Source organism: Delphinus delphis, chromosome 20 (assembly GCF_949987515.2).
Source record: "Delphinus delphis chromosome 20, mDelDel1.2, whole genome shotgun sequence".
NCBI classification, from domain to species: domain Eukaryota; kingdom Metazoa; phylum Chordata; class Mammalia; order Artiodactyla; family Delphinidae; genus Delphinus; species Delphinus delphis.
This window is the reverse complement of record NC_082702.1, coordinates 32,456,376-32,472,188: the sequence shown is the minus strand read 5'-3', so window position 1 is coordinate 32,472,188 and position 15,813 is coordinate 32,456,376. Positions and strand designations below refer to the sequence as shown.

At 53.7% G+C, this 15,813-nt stretch overlaps 1 protein-coding gene across 1 annotated transcript in view; it reads left to right on the top strand.

Moving 5' to 3' along the window:
• CNGB1 (cyclic nucleotide gated channel subunit beta 1) overlaps positions 1 to 15,813 on the top strand; it is a 66,390-nt gene that overhangs the window by 11,949 nt on the left and 38,628 nt on the right. Inside the window, exons 12-16 of the mRNA XM_060000743.1 lie at positions 3,002 to 3,161; positions 4,130 to 4,198; positions 6,473 to 6,505; positions 10,571 to 10,664; positions 11,317 to 11,353. Of these exons, the coding sequence (XP_059856726.1) occupies positions 3,002 to 3,161; positions 4,130 to 4,198; positions 6,473 to 6,505; positions 10,571 to 10,664; positions 11,317 to 11,353 (393 nt within the window). The remainder of the gene's footprint in view (positions 1 to 3,001; positions 3,162 to 4,129; positions 4,199 to 6,472; positions 6,506 to 10,570; positions 10,665 to 11,316; positions 11,354 to 15,813) is intronic.

Below are 15,813 nucleotides of genomic sequence, written 5' to 3'. Positions count from 1 at the left end.
TTTGCATAGAAAAATCTGGCTTCTCTTGAAAACTGGGAAGATCGAGCTGTAATGGTCCCGCGCTGTGCTTGTGAGGACGGTCTGAGTGGCAGCTGCCACCTGAGGGCAGGTGGCACCCTCCGCTATGCCCACATGCACCATCTCCCTGGCTACATAGGCCTTGGAGTTTGAGACCCCTGAGGTCTCAAACTGGCAGGGAGGGGAGGGCAAGCTGGTAGACGTAATAAAATGAACATGTGCCAGGAGGTGAGAGTGTGGGCACTGCAGCTAATCTGGAGCCCAGAGTCCTTGAGGCAGAAGGTAAAACTAGAAGAGTTGGGGCCTGATGTTGGGGGACGAGGCTGTAGGCAGTGGGGAGCCATTGAAGGTGGTTGAGCAGGGCAGTGACTTGACCAAGATTACTCCCTGGCTGAGCAAGCATTGGAGGCAGAGAACGCAATGGACACAAGGGTTCTTGAACTTGAGGCCACATCTGGGGGGAGCTGTGAAGGATGTCCCATGCCCAGACCTTTCAATTTGAAGAGTGTGGGAGCCTGATAATCTGCATTTTCAAGAAGCACCCACCTCCCCAGATGATTCTGATGATGGGGTAGCGGCAAGGACCATGATTTGAGAAATACCAGTTAGTGAGAAGTTAGTGCTTTGGGGGTCAGATGGGAGAAGATGTGGTTCTGGACCGGGGAGAGGCAGAGGGAGTGGGTATCACGACCTAGGCCTGCCAGGGAGGATGGGGGTTTCGAGTCAAGGCCTGGGCTTTGCCAGCGGCCCAGGGACCGGGCAGGGGCCTTGGCCTAGAATCCATGCTCCTGGGTTTCCTGCCTGCTGCTCCTAGAAACAGCAGCTTCCTCCCCATATGGGGCTATTGGTATGCACTGCCGGGGTCAGAGCCCTATTCAGCTGCCCTGAGGGCCATGCTAGGCTGGCAGAGAGGATGCTGTGCGAGAGCTGGTGTGCCCGTGAGGGGCTCCAGGGGGAAGTTTAAGCCCTGGATGTAACAGCAGTTTCCATGTGAGTTTGAGCACCTGTGGTGCATCGTAGCCCCATCTGTGACCTGGGTGGACCCTGGAAAAGCCGGGAGAGCTGTGAGTCAGATGCCTGCAGAGAGGGCTGGGAGCTCCACGGGAGGAAGGGCCCTGCCCAGGGAGCGGTATCCCCTGCCTGCCCTTCCTGGCTGGTACCCTCCGGCACCATCCTCTTCTTTGGCTGTAAAATGGGGACAGGCGTGGCACAAAGATGAAAGGAGGAAGTGTTTCTAAAATGCCTACTCGCTAATTAGTACCTAAAAAGAAAGGGTTAATGCAAGGGAAAGCAAGGATGCAAGTAAGGACAGCCTCCAGCGCCCATTATGCAGTGGCCGCCAATGGCAGGGAGGCGCTCCTGGGGCGTGTTTGTCACTTGGGATGGCACCAGGGCAATGAGTCAGGGGACCTGGCACTGCTTCCAGCATCCTGTGTGGCCTTGGACAAGTCACTCATCCTCTCTGGTCGATAAAATGGAGGAGAGTAGTGTTCTTACCCGGCAGCGTTGCCGTGGAAGCTCGTGAGCTCACAGGCCAGGGGATATTCTGTCCCCTGGATGTCACCTGGATGTCAGGCAGGAACCTGAACCCTCAGCGGCTGATCAGGATGAAGACACTGCAACATTACTGGGTGGCAACATAGAACGACACATACCTATGACATGTATGTCCCACCAATGGATTCAGGGCCACAGTTGGAGGATCCTCCCTGGTCAAACCCCAGGGCTGCTTGTAGGGATGGGGGAGCCAGGACCGTAGTTCAGGAAGCATGTGGGAGGCTCCTCTGGAGGCCAGGCAGTAGCGTCCTCTGTGAGGCTGGATGACATCGGTACCTGGAAGCCAGGAGGCAGGAGTGGGGAGTGAGGTGACTCTTGGAAAGCAGACAGCCTCATGCCTGGCACGTGGGGAGAACCCCGTAAAAGAAGGTATTAACCTGCATCTCAGCGTGCTCACCTGTAAAATGGGGAATAAGATATAAAAGAGGGAAAATAAAATGAGGGTAATAGTTATTCCCACTTCAAAAGGTTGATGTGAGGACTGATTGAGTTAGTCCATGTAAATCACTTAGCACAGGGCCTGGCATATAGTAAATGCTCAATAAATGTAGCTTGTGTTGTTATTATTACCATTACTATTATTAGTCTACACCATGAACAATAACTTCCAAAGTCAAAGGATGAGACTTGAGGCTAGCTTCCATTTAAAGTCGCCGTTAGTAACTCATGCCTGGCCTGAAGGCCACCAAGACTGCTGGAGCTTTTTGGGAACCCCTGCTACCAGGCAATCTCCACCTTTCTCCTGTCTTGGGGTGGGCTTAAGGCTCCTGATGAGACTCCCCTGCACCCACTTCTGCCAAGGTCACAGCCCCACAGTGTTTTCATTGCCAGGGACCAGGGTACGTGGAGAAAGGTTGAAAGTGAGACCACCTCCACGAGAAAGTCAAGTTCAGTTCCCTTGGAGGTTGGAGCCTCTAGTCCAGGAGGAAGTCTTCCTAGACTCCCGGAAGGAGGTTCTGAGATGATGGGCATGTAGTACGCTGTCACCAGGGGGCGGCATCTAGAGAACAGGTGGTGGGCAAGCTTTGTCTGCATCCCTCGGGACATCCCAGGCCCCTGCACTTGGATGTGGCAGGGTGGACTTTGAGCCTGGGTCTCTTGGCATCACCTGCAATACTGTGGTGGAAGCATAGTTTCTGCTTCTGCACAAACCTCCAAGAAGGAGGCTCCAGTGAGAAACAAGACTAACTGTAACTGAAGCTCTGTCTCAAGGGGAAAAAGAGAGGGAAAACTAATGGAGGGAGACAGGATGAGCGATCGCGGGGGGCTTCCGCCCATCACTTTAGCACTGACCTGGCTGTCAACGGTCCCACTGATAGCGGTGCCCTTTCTGCTGCTTGGCTGAGAGCTGGCGTGTAGCTGGTGATGACCAAGGTGATGCGAGAGGCCCAGGCCCACTCTCCCCCTCACCCTGTGTCCCCTGTAGTCAGCATCCTCCCGGGAGAGCACGAGGAGCCCAGTCTCATCCTAGAAGATGTTGACCCTCACTGGGAGGAGTATGAGTACCAGGAGGTCAGCAGCCCACGGGGCTCAGAGGCAGCTCCAGCTGATGAAGAGGAGAGCGAGGAGGTGGAGCAGATGCCCAGGTGGGAGCCAGGGAAAGCCCTAAAAAACAACAGTGCTTGGGAAGATAACAGGCGCACGGTACAGAATCCCAAAGGTATAAAAGGGCGTAGAGCGGGCCCCAAGTCTGCCTCTTCCTCCCTTTCCCTCCCGCCAGACACGCATCCCTCTCCCCACGGGCACAGTGGCTGCCAGCATCTTCTGTACCTTTCCAGGGCCCATCTGAGCATATATGAGCATGGATTCCCTTCATTTTTTTGTACAAAAGATAGCATATCGCATGCACTGACCTACCTGCACCTTGCTACATTCATTCAACAGCGTACCTTAAGATCTTTCCACATTTAGTACGTGGAGATCATCCTCATTTTTTTTTTACAACTGCATAGTATTCCATCCTATGGATATGCCAGAATGTATTTAACCTTGATGGCCTTTAGGCTGATTCCAAAATTTTATTATTATAAACAATTCTGCGACAAGCACTCTTGTCCACATGTCCTTGCATGTGCATGTGTGTACCCCCTGCAGGACACATTTCCAGAAGGGAGTTGCAAGGTCCTCGGGGAAGGGAATGTGTAACCATGGTAGTGATGTCTGGGCCACCCTCCACAGGGGCTGAACCATCTTAGTTCCCACCTGTGAGCTGGGTGACAGCTGCCCAAGCCAGGAGGCCTCAGGTCCTCAGGCCTATGGCCTCCGTTGCAAAGATGGGGAAACTGAGGTCCAGGGAGGACCAGAGGCCGACCTAGGGTCGGCACCAGGACAGCTGGGTGCTGGGACCAGCTCCTGATGCCGTGAGGGAGCTCTGTTGCTAGAGAGAAGCCGGGGCTGCTCAGGCAGGGCTCCCCAGGTAAAGTCTTGGGTGGGGAGTTAATGTCTGGTCTCTGGGGGGCGGGTCACAGTCCATTGTACTGAAAATAGGGGTCAGGAGGTGGATTCGGGGTACAGCTACAGGCGACCTGACCTCCTGCCTTTGACCTCAACTCAGGGAGCTGCCTCAGATTCAAGAGGAGAAAGAAGACGAGGAGGAGGAGGACGGAGAGGAGGAGGAAGCTGAGTAAGGACCCGTGCCCCCGGCTGAGGGATGGCCCGGGGAGGGGCTGCCAGGGCTTCTGGGGTCAGGGTGCTTTCTGCCGCTCACGGAAGCTCCTCCCTTTCTTCCGTGCCCACTTCCGCTGGACACTGACCAGAAAGGCTGAGGCGGTGCTGGGGGACCCCACTGTGCTCATAATGACCTTGAGATTCACAGTACCTAATACTCAGCGACCACCTCCACGCCACCCACACTCACACGTACGGAGGTAGAATGCACCTCCACGGGGTGGGGATTTTTTTTTTTTTGCGGTACACGGGCCTCTCACTGTTGTGGCCCCTCCCGTTGCGGAGCACAGGCTCCGGACGCGCAGGCTCAGCGGCCATGGCTCACGGGCCCAGCCGCTCCGCGGCATGTGGGATCTTCCCGGACCGGGGCACAAACCCGCGTCCCCTGCATCGGCAGGCGGACTCTTAACCACTGCGCCACCTGGGAAGCCCCGGGGTGGGGATTTTTGTCTGTTGCCTTCACTGCCGTGTCTCCAGAGCCCAGAACAGTGCCTAGCACAGTAGGCACCAAATCAGTGTTGGCTGAATGCATGGAAGGATGCGCGGACCCACGCAGTGGGCGCCCAGCTCTCCCGTGTGATTAACAAAGCCGAGGCGCAGAGCTGTCTCCGTCCCTCACACCCTCCCCAACAGTCGGTCCCCAGTGGCTGCCTTTGATGCCCCTTAAGGCTGCCCTGGATTCTGCTCTATCTTCCATAATGGTTGATCCTGTATCCACATCCATAAAAATTTCAACATCAAAACACACCAAAGAATTCAGTTACAGTAAGAGCTTAAAAATGGAGCTCAGAAAACGCTAAAAGTTACAATCAAGCTTGCCAAGAACTAGATCTTAATTATTCCCACCACTAAAAAGAAATGGTAATTAGGGGATGTGATAGAATGGTCATTATCGCTACAATGGCAACCGTATCATAATATACAAATGTATCAGTCAGCATGTTGAACACCTTATAAAATGTTATATGTCAAATATATTTGAATAATAAGAAAAGAAACCACTAAGAGGGAGGTGATTCTGAGCAACGTGGGCTGGACAGAAGGGCAGAGGGAGAGGTGGATGCACGTGGAGGTGATGAGCAGATGGCTGGATGCCTGAGTGGAGTTAGGGGATGAGAGGCTGGACCAGAGATGTAAAGATGGGCGTCTGATCTCACAGACGGAATGAAAGTGGGGTTGGAGGAGATGCCCGGGGAGTGAGTGTAGATGGAGGAGAGGCCAAAATGCCAGATCAGAGGTCAGGGAGATGGGGAGGAACCGGAAAGGACCAAGGAGGGGGAGGCACCCATGGGGGGTGAGGGAAATGAGAAGGGTGTGAGGCCTGGAGGCCCAGTTGGAAAGTGTCTCAAGGAGGAGGGAGTGAACTGCTGCCTCGCAAGCAGCCCGCATGTCCCAGGAAGAGTGACAGTGTAGCTCGTGGAAGGGGTGGGAGATGATCCTTCGGAGGTGGTGGGGCCAGATCGTGAAGGCCTTGAACTTGATTTCCCGGGAGCAGTGGGGAGCCGTGGAAGGTTTGTGAGCAGGGAAGTGACAGGCTGGCAGCTGCACTGTGCAGAGACCGAGGCAGGAGGAGCAGCGTGGTGGCCGTTGTACCACAGATCAGGCCAGATGATTTAACCTGTCCCCTTGCTCCATCCCCCTTGTATTATTCTCTGCCCTCTGTGGTACCCCCGGCCCATACACTTCCTCCCTGCCCCTTTGGCCATGGCCTGAGGCGAGGTATCATCACAAGTGTTGGGAGCACAAGCTTTTCTTCTCTCAGCAGAGTGACCTGGGCAAGTGGCAGGTGGGCACAGAGCTTCTGCCTCCACATCTCTAAAACGGGGTTGATAACAGCCCCTCCTGAGTGGTCAGAGGGCTGGCTGTGAGAATGGATGCGGTAGGACCTGGTGTGGAGTAAGTGCTCCATCAAAAGTCACCCATCTTCTCATCCCTACTGAGGGTCACTTTTAGTCCCAGTCAGGAAAGAGTTAAACCATGAGGCCACACAGGATTTGGGGGCTAGAAGCCTGCTTAGTGTCATCTACTTTGAGTCCGCGCTTGCCCAGTTCACCTATAATCTTTCTATCCTCAGCAGGAGGCCACACAGCTACTTGATTGCCTCCAGTGACAGGGAGCTCACAACCTCTCAAAGGCCATCCATTTCATCCATATGCACCTCTGAGTTAGGAAATTATTTCTTCTGCCAAAACTATGGCTTCTGTAACCCAGTCCTAATTCTACCCTCCAGGCCTCTCCAGAGCCAGGATCCTCTCATTAACAGGTAACTGCCCCTCCCCTAAATGAAGACCTTAGATGCTGCCTGGCTGCATTAGTGCAGTTCTGTTTGCCCCCTGCTTTCACCTGCCTCTGTGTAGACTGCAGAGCTCTGAGCTGTTCTGCCACCAAACCCGTATGCCCAACACATAGGTCTGCAAATCCCTTTATATGTCACAGCTCCTGAGCTAAAATACCACTTGAAAGCCAGTGAGCCAACGTGCACACACACAGGCACACACACTAACTACACACGTGTTCTCTGCACAGTACACACAGACACACATATCTGCACCGCACATACACACCTGCACACAAACACAGCCACACATGCTGGGTTATGTGCACACTTATGTGTAGGCAGGGCACTTACACGGCCTGATACATGCACAAGCAACACACACGGGCACACGTGTACACACTTGCACTTATCCACACTAGACACAAGTGCATACATACAGTTACCTACAAACACTGCAGGCACACACAGGCTCATACAATGTTCACCCAGAGCTTCAAACTCAGGGCACTTTGGGGCCCGGGGCCCCAGGTAGGGACAAGGGCCCTGTGGTGACAGAGCCAGTGATCCCAGGGCCAAGGCCAGAGGGTGTCAGGCGTGGGACAGGTGGGCTGGGCTGTCACTGGCTGGGGAAGGATGCTTTTGCCAGCTTTGCGGAGGCACAGGGGTTACTGACGACAACGCACAAGCCCTGGTAACGGGCAGATGGTCGCCTAGCGACCTGGTCTCTGTTGGCAACAGCTCAGCTTTTCATAGCAACGGAAGCCTTTTGGGCCCCACCTGGCCTCCCTGGGGCCATTTCCGCAGAGTTCCCCCCCGCACATTCCCTCAATCTGATTAGAAGCAGGAAGGATTGGTGGCTCATCTGCCACCCGAGCCACACTGGCTCCAGAGCTGGCCTCACGGGCTCGGGGCCGGGCTCGGGCTCCCCCAATCCTCCTCTGGCATGCACCGACCTGGGGCTTGGAATGAATGTCATCGCCCCCAGCTGAACTCCTGCACCACGGGCGTCCTTGTCAGCAGAGACAGAGAGACCCAAGTAGGTGGCTGCTTCTCCCTAAGGGCTCCCCTCCTTCCTTCTTTCGGGGCTGGGGGACCGGGTGACGAGTCTGCTGAAGACAACAGTGAGGACCTTAACTTGGGGGCACAGCCTGTTTTGTGACTTGGGGGAGGACAGTGGGCTGGCCGTTGCGGCTACTCCCCACACCTTTAACTCGGAGAGCCAGGACCTCTGGGATGCCCGCCTCAGCCAGTCTGTCTGATCCTCTACTTGGAAATCCCTGGAACTTGGGAACTTTCCAGAAGTTGATGGCCCGCTGCATCTGGGCTGGTCAAGAGGGGGCCTCAGCAGGCACCAGGCAACCTGCCAACCAGGGGCAACATGATTTGGGGGTACCTGGGTCCCCAAACAGCCCCTGGTGGGGCTGACAGGCCCACCGTAAGGCTTGTTACGTGTCTCCGTAGCTGGAGATGTTTGTGCAAAATGTTCCGCAATCTCTGTGGGTGGTTCACAGACCTGCAGAAGGCCGCCTCCTCTGGGATTTATAATAATAATGACAAGAACAGTCATAATAACAGCTGTCACCTGATTAGCACTTGTTTTCCGTGCCAGACGTGGTGCTAAGGCTCCTACTGCTAATCCCATTTCACAGATGAGAGAACTGAGGCTCAGAGATAACAGCCCACACATCCACGGGTGTCCTGCCAGCAAGCACAGAGCTGGGATTCTGTCCCAGGTCAGGCTGGGCTCCTAAGCGGACACCTAGTACTACAGACAAGGAAAGCTGCTTACCAGTGTTTAGAGACGGAGAACCCAGATGACACCGGACATGGGGAGGTTTTTTGACTTTTCCATGAGCTTCTCACTGGCCCTTCTGACCTCATTCAAATAAGCCAGTCTGTGCAGTACAGGCTGGATGAGTCCTACCCATTTGACAGATAAGCAAACGGAGGCTTCCCGGGGACTTGCTTTCCAGGCCGGATTCTAGAATGAGCAAGACGCCAGGAAGCCTCTGACTGGGACTGTGGGAAGTTCATTTCCTGGGCCTTTGCACTCTGAGAACCGAGGAGGCCCCTGCATCTGTTCCAGGGAAGGAGAACCCAGTCTGCCCCTCGCATCACAAGCCCATCCCACCCTTCCAGGAAGGGCCGACTTCTCTGTCAGGTGTGGAAGGCACGGTTCCTGCAATACTTTGAGAGGCCCCCAAGAACATTTTAATTTCTTTCAAAATCAGACCAAAAAATGAACTTTTAGTTGGAAGAGAATATTTTAATATACAATATTAACATATTAATCTTCATATGAATGCAGTCACAAAATGGAATTTTAAAAATATATTTATGGAGGAAGGGGCCCGTGAAGGCTGAAGTGCCCAGGCCCTGTGGAAGTCATAATATGCCCTTTTCTTTAAGAAAAGCTGTGTCTTCCTGGGCAGGGTAGAGAGTGTGACTGACACTTCAGGCCCCTCACAATGGAAATACATATGCAATGGAGAGAAATAAAGTGAGTTAGGTGCTTGAATCCTCCAAACACTCGCCTCACTCCTCCACGTCACCTGGGGCTGTGCAGACACTCAGAGGCAGGCAGTGGAGAATTAAAGACTTGGTGCTAGAGTCAGAGACACCCATCTTTTATCCAGGTTCACCTGGTACAGGCTGTGTGACCTCGGACAGGCCATCTGACCTCTCTGAGCCTCCGATTTCTGAGCTCAAATAGGATCCGTCATAGCGGGGCTCTCGGGTTTATCTGGGTGAGGATTTGGTGAGACGCTGTGCGTTCCATGTGCTTGGCCCGGCGCCTGGCACACAGCCCTTGGGAGCTGCTGTGACAATATGATTGCTGGCTGATTCCTGCTCCCAGGCTGCTGGCTCCAAACCGACTGGGCTGTAATTCCATCCCCATCTCCTCACCCACCTCAGGAGGGCTGAGACTTGGCCCTCTGGGTAAAGGATGGAGAATTCAGGTTTTCTGGGCAGCGGATGCCAAAGGGCATCCTCCATGAGCCCCTTGGCAACAGTGGTCCATGGCATGGGGTGAGGCCGTTAGGAAGCAGAATCTATTCTAACCACAGAAATCACATTAGCCCTTGGTCCCAAGTCATCATTTTAGCCCAGAGATTGCACACAGGCATCTCAGGGCCCAATTTAGTCTGGAGACAGGCTCTTTCGGATATTGACATATTAATATAGATATTAATATAGATAATACAGATGTTAACATAGATCTATTCATTTGGATTAATTATCAGCATCTAGAGATGGGGAGGTCCCCCCTTTAAAATGTGTAGTTCAGGCTCCTCTTGAAAATCAGCAGATCTGGCCACAGGACTCCCATTCCAAGCAGAGTGGGGTTGCTGACTCAGATGGGCACAGGTTCTTCTCTCCTTCCTGTAGTCTCACCCCGGCCCCCGTCACGCATGTATGCCTCTGCCTGGGCCAGGGACCGCTGAAACCTTCAGCAGTTGCAGTGTGGCTCTGATCTCATGGCATGGAAAAAACCAGGGTCTGTGTCCAAGGTTTGTGTGATGTGGGACCATTTGCTGTGTGATTTTGGCCAGGCCACTTGACCTCTCTGTGCCTCACCTTTCTCATACTCCCTGCTCTGCCTATATCCCCAAGGTTGCCTGGAGACTCTCAGAGGGGAAATGCTGGGCATAGATTTTGAACACTCTACAATGCCCTTTGGTCAGCCCCTAAAGGACAGCTCCTCAAAAGCGTCCTCCGTGATTTTCTTTGCACTTGCTGTTCCCCTTTCCTGGACACTATTCCCTACCTATTCCCAGTTCGCAGGCCACCTCCTCTGGGAAGCCCTCCTTCCTAGGCAGAATTGTGCTGTGCCCTTCATAGCTACTTGCTCCAGAGTGTGACTCAGACTGGGAACTTGTTAGCAGGATGTGAGATCTGCCACCTGCCTGTGCTGGGAGCTTCAAGAGGGCGAGGACCTATCCTTAGGCGTCTTTGTGCCCCAGCTCCTGGCACAGAGCCTGGCACTCAGCACAGTTCAGGAAACATTTAACACCCCTAACCCCAGCCCTTCCCTCTGCCCCCTCGCAGTCACAGTGTCCTGCTGGATAGCTGTCTGGTGGCGCAGGGAGGCGAGGACCAGAGTGGAGTAGGTGGAGCCGAGCGCCAGAGCGCCTCGCACCAGGTACGGAACAGCACCAGGCTGGCGGCCGGGCTACCTCAGAGGCCTGGACTGGAGTCGGCGGAAGGGGCTGGGCCTTGTCCCCTTTGCTTACAGGGGCGGGGTTTGGCCCATGAGATGCCCATGGGACAGAAGTGAGCAGGGTGGTGCGTGCTGTGAGGCCCTGCTTGTAGCAGGGGTCAGATGGTGTCAGGAGGGGCCCCGGGTGGTACGGCCATGGGTGGGAAGCAGTGGGCTTAGACTCCAGTCCTCATGTGGCTGTGTGACCCTGGGCAAGTCACCTCCCCACTCTGGGCCTCATTGGCCACCTCTGTAAAATGGGGCTAAAAACCCTTCCCTGGAGTGCTGTATACAGTCCTACGCTGTGAAGTGCGGTGCTGGATGGAGAGTGCCATGGTGGCTGCTTCCGTTGCTTTGTCCCCACGCGCAGAGGGCTGCCCGAGAATCTCCCCTCATTATATGTGACAGGTCCAGGTGTTGGGGCCTGGGGCTCCTATGTGCACTGGACGCCCCAGAAGGTGAGTTGGAGGGTATGACCAAAGGGCTAGTCTTGGGGCCCATCCTGAGGGTAGGTCCCCCCACAGGGGCTGGGCTGGACTAGGGCTAGGACAGGGCTTGATGGTCACAGCTTCGATTTCCTCTTTATCTTTTGCAGGAGCTGCAGGAGGAGGCCGTGGCCACCAGCTCAGGAGGTAGGCGTGTGGTGGGGTTGCATAAGAATGTCCAGGATGCTTTCAGGCTGGGGGCAGCCAGGGTACAGGGGCAAACCCTCCTCCTGTCCCTCTCAACTCGTCCCCCTGCCCCATCCCATCCTCAGGCAAAACCCATTCTGTGCATCTTAGGGCCACTTTGTCAGAGCCTGATGATGTATTTCAAAGGCCCCAGGGGAATTGCACTGAGGCCCCTGCCCCCGGACCCCAAGAGGCCTGGGGAAATCATACTCCCAGCCAGCCCCTCCTGCCAACCCCCTCACTGGGGACACAGCTCTCTAGGTTACTGCCCAGTGAGCGTTTGGCTCAAATGTAACGTACCTGAGTGAAAATTGGGGCCAGAGCTCGCTAAGGCTGTGTCCTAGACTCTGTGTCTTTTGAGCTTTTCCTTACTGCTAAGATCCCCAGCACAATTTGATTATTTATCACTCCCACCCCTAATCCTGAGAACTTCAGGGATGATGGGGACAGAGTCTAAGGGAGTGAGGATGTCTGGACACTGAGCCCTGGCCTTGCAAACTTCCACAGGCCTCAGGACACGGGTGGTGCTCCACCTGCCCTTTGAGGCAGACAGACCATTTTACAGATGAGAAAACTGAGGCTCCATGTGGGCAGCATTTGGCTCAGTGGTCAAGGACACAGACCTGCATTTCACTATTGGCTCCTCCCTCTTCCTCACTCTGTGACCTGGAGCCAGTTCTGTGACCTCTCTTAACTGTGGCTCCCAAATCAGGAAAGAGGGGGCTATAACAGTACCTACCTCACTGGGTTGTTGGGCAGAGTGGGGGTGACAGTGCATCACTGGAACTGAAAGAAGAGACCATAATGGGGACCACGACAATGATGTTTGTGTCCCAGGCAGCCATTGGTGGAAATGGGACTGGACCCGCGTGTCTTAACCCCAGGTGTCCTGAGCCTGCCCCCCACCTGATCTTTGAAAAAATCCTCTGTTAACTTTAACCCAAATCTGCCGGAAACCTACTAAGTCTGCACCCCCACACGGATGAACAAGACCAGGATCACCCGGTTGCAGACTCAGGTTCCGTGGGGCTGGTTCCACCCCCTTCCCCAGGTCATCTGGAAGCAGGTGGCCTGGAACCACACTTTGAGAAACACTGAAACACAGCCCTTTGTCTGCCGCCACTCGAAAGTGTGGCTCTTGAACCAGCAGCTTTGGTGTCACCTGGGAGCTGGTTAGAAATGCAGAATCCCAGGCCCCATCCCAGACCTGCTGAACCAGAACCTGCACTGTTAACGAGATCCCTGGTGATTTCTCTGCACATTCGTGTTTGAGAGGCAATGGCCTTGAGCCCTTGTTCTCAATCATGACTGCACACTGGAATCATCTGGGGAGATTTAAAAATCTTGGGGCCAGTCCTCACCCCAGACCATTAAATCAGAATCTCTGGGGATGGGCCCACGCATCAGGCATTTCCAGACCTCCCCAGGCGATTCCAATAGGCAGCCCATTTGGGGAAACAGGGACCTAGGAAAAGTTATTGCTTCTGGTTGTAAGTGAAATTAATTGAGCTCCGGGATTTCTTTGGGATGGAAAATCCTAAGAACGTTTGAGTCTGTGAGCCTAAGCCTGAGGGGTTCTGGGTTCTCTGATTCTAATTTCTTTGAGTCTAAAGTATGAAATGCTACGATGGTTGGTTAGCAGAGAAAGCTCCAGAACTGGGGCGCTCAGGGCTGTCTCTCAGAGCTGTTGGGTGGACGAGCCACATGACTGCTCTTGACACTGAACTCCAGGGACAAGAGTGTTGCTCCAGACTTAGGGTTCAGCTGCTGCGAGCGCAGGTGGGCACCGGGCTGGTCTGTGGTGGTGCTGGTGGGGAACAGCCCCACCTACCCTGCCTCTCCCAACTCTGTGCTCCTCATTGCAGTCCCCAGGGTCCCGCCTCTGCCTGAGATCCCCTGCCCCCAGCACCATGGCTAAACCAGGTCGGGACGTGGAGCTGAATCGCCTGGTCCAGGACCAGCCACCTGGCCAAGTGACCCCCAGGCTTGCTCCCCCAAACCTGGTGGAGCACCTCCCCAATGTGCCCAGCTACCACCCCCCGATCACCCGCACCCCTGTCCTCATCTCCCGGAGGACAGCCTTGTCCAACTCCAGCTTCGCCAAGGAGACCAGGAGCTCCATCGGTCGCCTAGGTAGCGTGAAATTGACCACCCAGCGCGCTGGTGTCTGTGGTGTGCTTCTGCATGGCTTGGGCTGTTTCCTGCATGGGTGCCATGGTCTTGGCGTGGGACCACTATTTGGGCTCATGGAACACCACCCCTTCTTCCTCTGCTGACCAGTGCCTTCATCTTGCTTTGTGGTGACTTGAAGGGTATTAGTCCCCTTCTCTCTGTGCCTAAAATTCCACAATGAGCAATTCATTTCTTTGGGTTAAACACGGCGTTTTGCAGATCATCAATTTTTATACAGGTAGTCACTCATACCCGAGTTTAAACAAGTCACTCAGATCTCCAGGCCAAGAGGCTTGGGGCAGGGAGCTGGGTGGGGGAAGAGAATAATCAGAGGGGAATGAACCAGAAGAGGAATGTGGAGGTCCATTGCAGACAGAATCTACCGACCTTGAGAGTTGGCTGGGAGCTAGACTTTCTGAGGACTGTTGTTATCTGCTCAGCAAATTCCCTTTCAGGAAAGGGGAGGCCCCCAGGTGCTGACAGGCAGACCCAGAGGAGGCGTCCTCAGGGGCCAGTGCAGAGAGAGAGCCTGTCTGGATCCATTTAATTGTGACAAGATCCCCGCAGTGGCCTTCGGAAAGTGCTGGGAGACATACTGGTGCCTCTGGGCTAACCCCTGTCACTTTCTGCCTTGACTCAAACCAGACCTGCCATTTTCCCTTTAATTTGTTTCTTTGTTTTTGGATTACACTGGGCAAGTTTGCCTCTGAGATTCACAGGCAGGTCGAGCTGAACATTTCACAAGAAGAGATCCACTCTCGTCCTCTCCCTCCTCCTGGCCTGGGGTGGGCACAGAGTTGGGGCAAGGTGGCACGTGATCAACCCCATGACAGGGGATGACACGCCAGGCTCAGTGTTCCGGGTAGGGCCTAAATCTCCTCACTCCAAAGGGTCTTCCACGCCCTCTACCCTTATATCGCGGCTCGAGTTTTGTGCACTCTGTACCAACTCTGCGTTTATTTACTTACCATCTTTCTTTCAGTGGATTCACTTTTTTCATTTAATTGAGTGTATTTAAACAGGAAGCTTTACATTATAATTCAAATGGAAAACCAGCATGGCCTGCCATAAATATAGAGAAGGCATAAACAGAAATAACCACAGAGGTATGGAGAACAATGCAGAGTCGGTAGTTTCTAGTGAGGTACGTGGCCTGCTGAAGGCTCATAGCTGAGTCTGCTCTCCCAGCTGCAAAGGGGGATTCAGACGTGTCAGAGAGGTGTTAAGGCCACAGCAGCACTAACCTGAGGCTTTCTCTCTGCCTTCTCAGGATCCAGACAGAACCGGACAGGGAGAAACGGTTCCGTTCTGTCATCCTTTGCCTTGGCTATGCCATCTAAAGTCATCGTGTGCCTTCTCTGGTCCCTGGGAGCCCCACACTTTGAGAAATAGTCCCAGTGACACATTGGGACAGTGGGTGGAACCGGCTGTCATTGACACATGATGATTTTATTTTATTTACTGATGAATAGGCAAGGATGTTTACTGCAGCACTGTTTAAATAGTCATTAATACAGACTATTTATAAAATGACTATATTAGCCATTAAAAGTAAAACAAGTAGAGAAATAGAAAATATTGTCAGTCAAAAAAATCTTTCAGATAATTAAAAGATTTAAAAAACAGGGATTTCTATAAGGCTTGGTATTGGCCACGGTAGTGGTCGAATTTACAACACAGATGAATAGAGAGATGTAAATCAAGGCCTTCTTCCCCAGACTTGGTTCTAAAACATTTACTATCTAGGATCAAGAGCAAGGTCCTTCGGTGATAGTTTGCGGGTCTTATATATGGTTTCTACCTACGCCCAATCTAAACAGTAGGACACACGATGATCTTAGATGCTGCAGACAAGGCGGTGACAGCATGTAGTGAGAACATTATTCCCGTTTCAGTGGTGCTGCTTGGCACCTCTCAGCCGAGGTTTCTTTTTTTTTAATTTTTTTATTTTTTAATTTTTTTTTTATGCGGTATGCGGGCCTCTCACTGCTGTGGCCTCTCCGTTGCGGAGCACAGGCTCCGGTTGCGCAGGCTCAGCGGCCATGGCTCACGGGCCCAGCCGCTCCGCGGCATGTGGGATCTTCCCGGAGCGGGGCATGAACCCGTGTCCCCTGCATCGGCAGGCGGACTCTCAACCACTGCGCCACCAGGGAAGCCCCCAAGGTTTCATTTTGACAGAGGCCTCTACGTATGTTGGTCACCAACCTCAGGATGGGAGAAGAGTTTCAGCTCTGGAGCCAAGCTGCCTG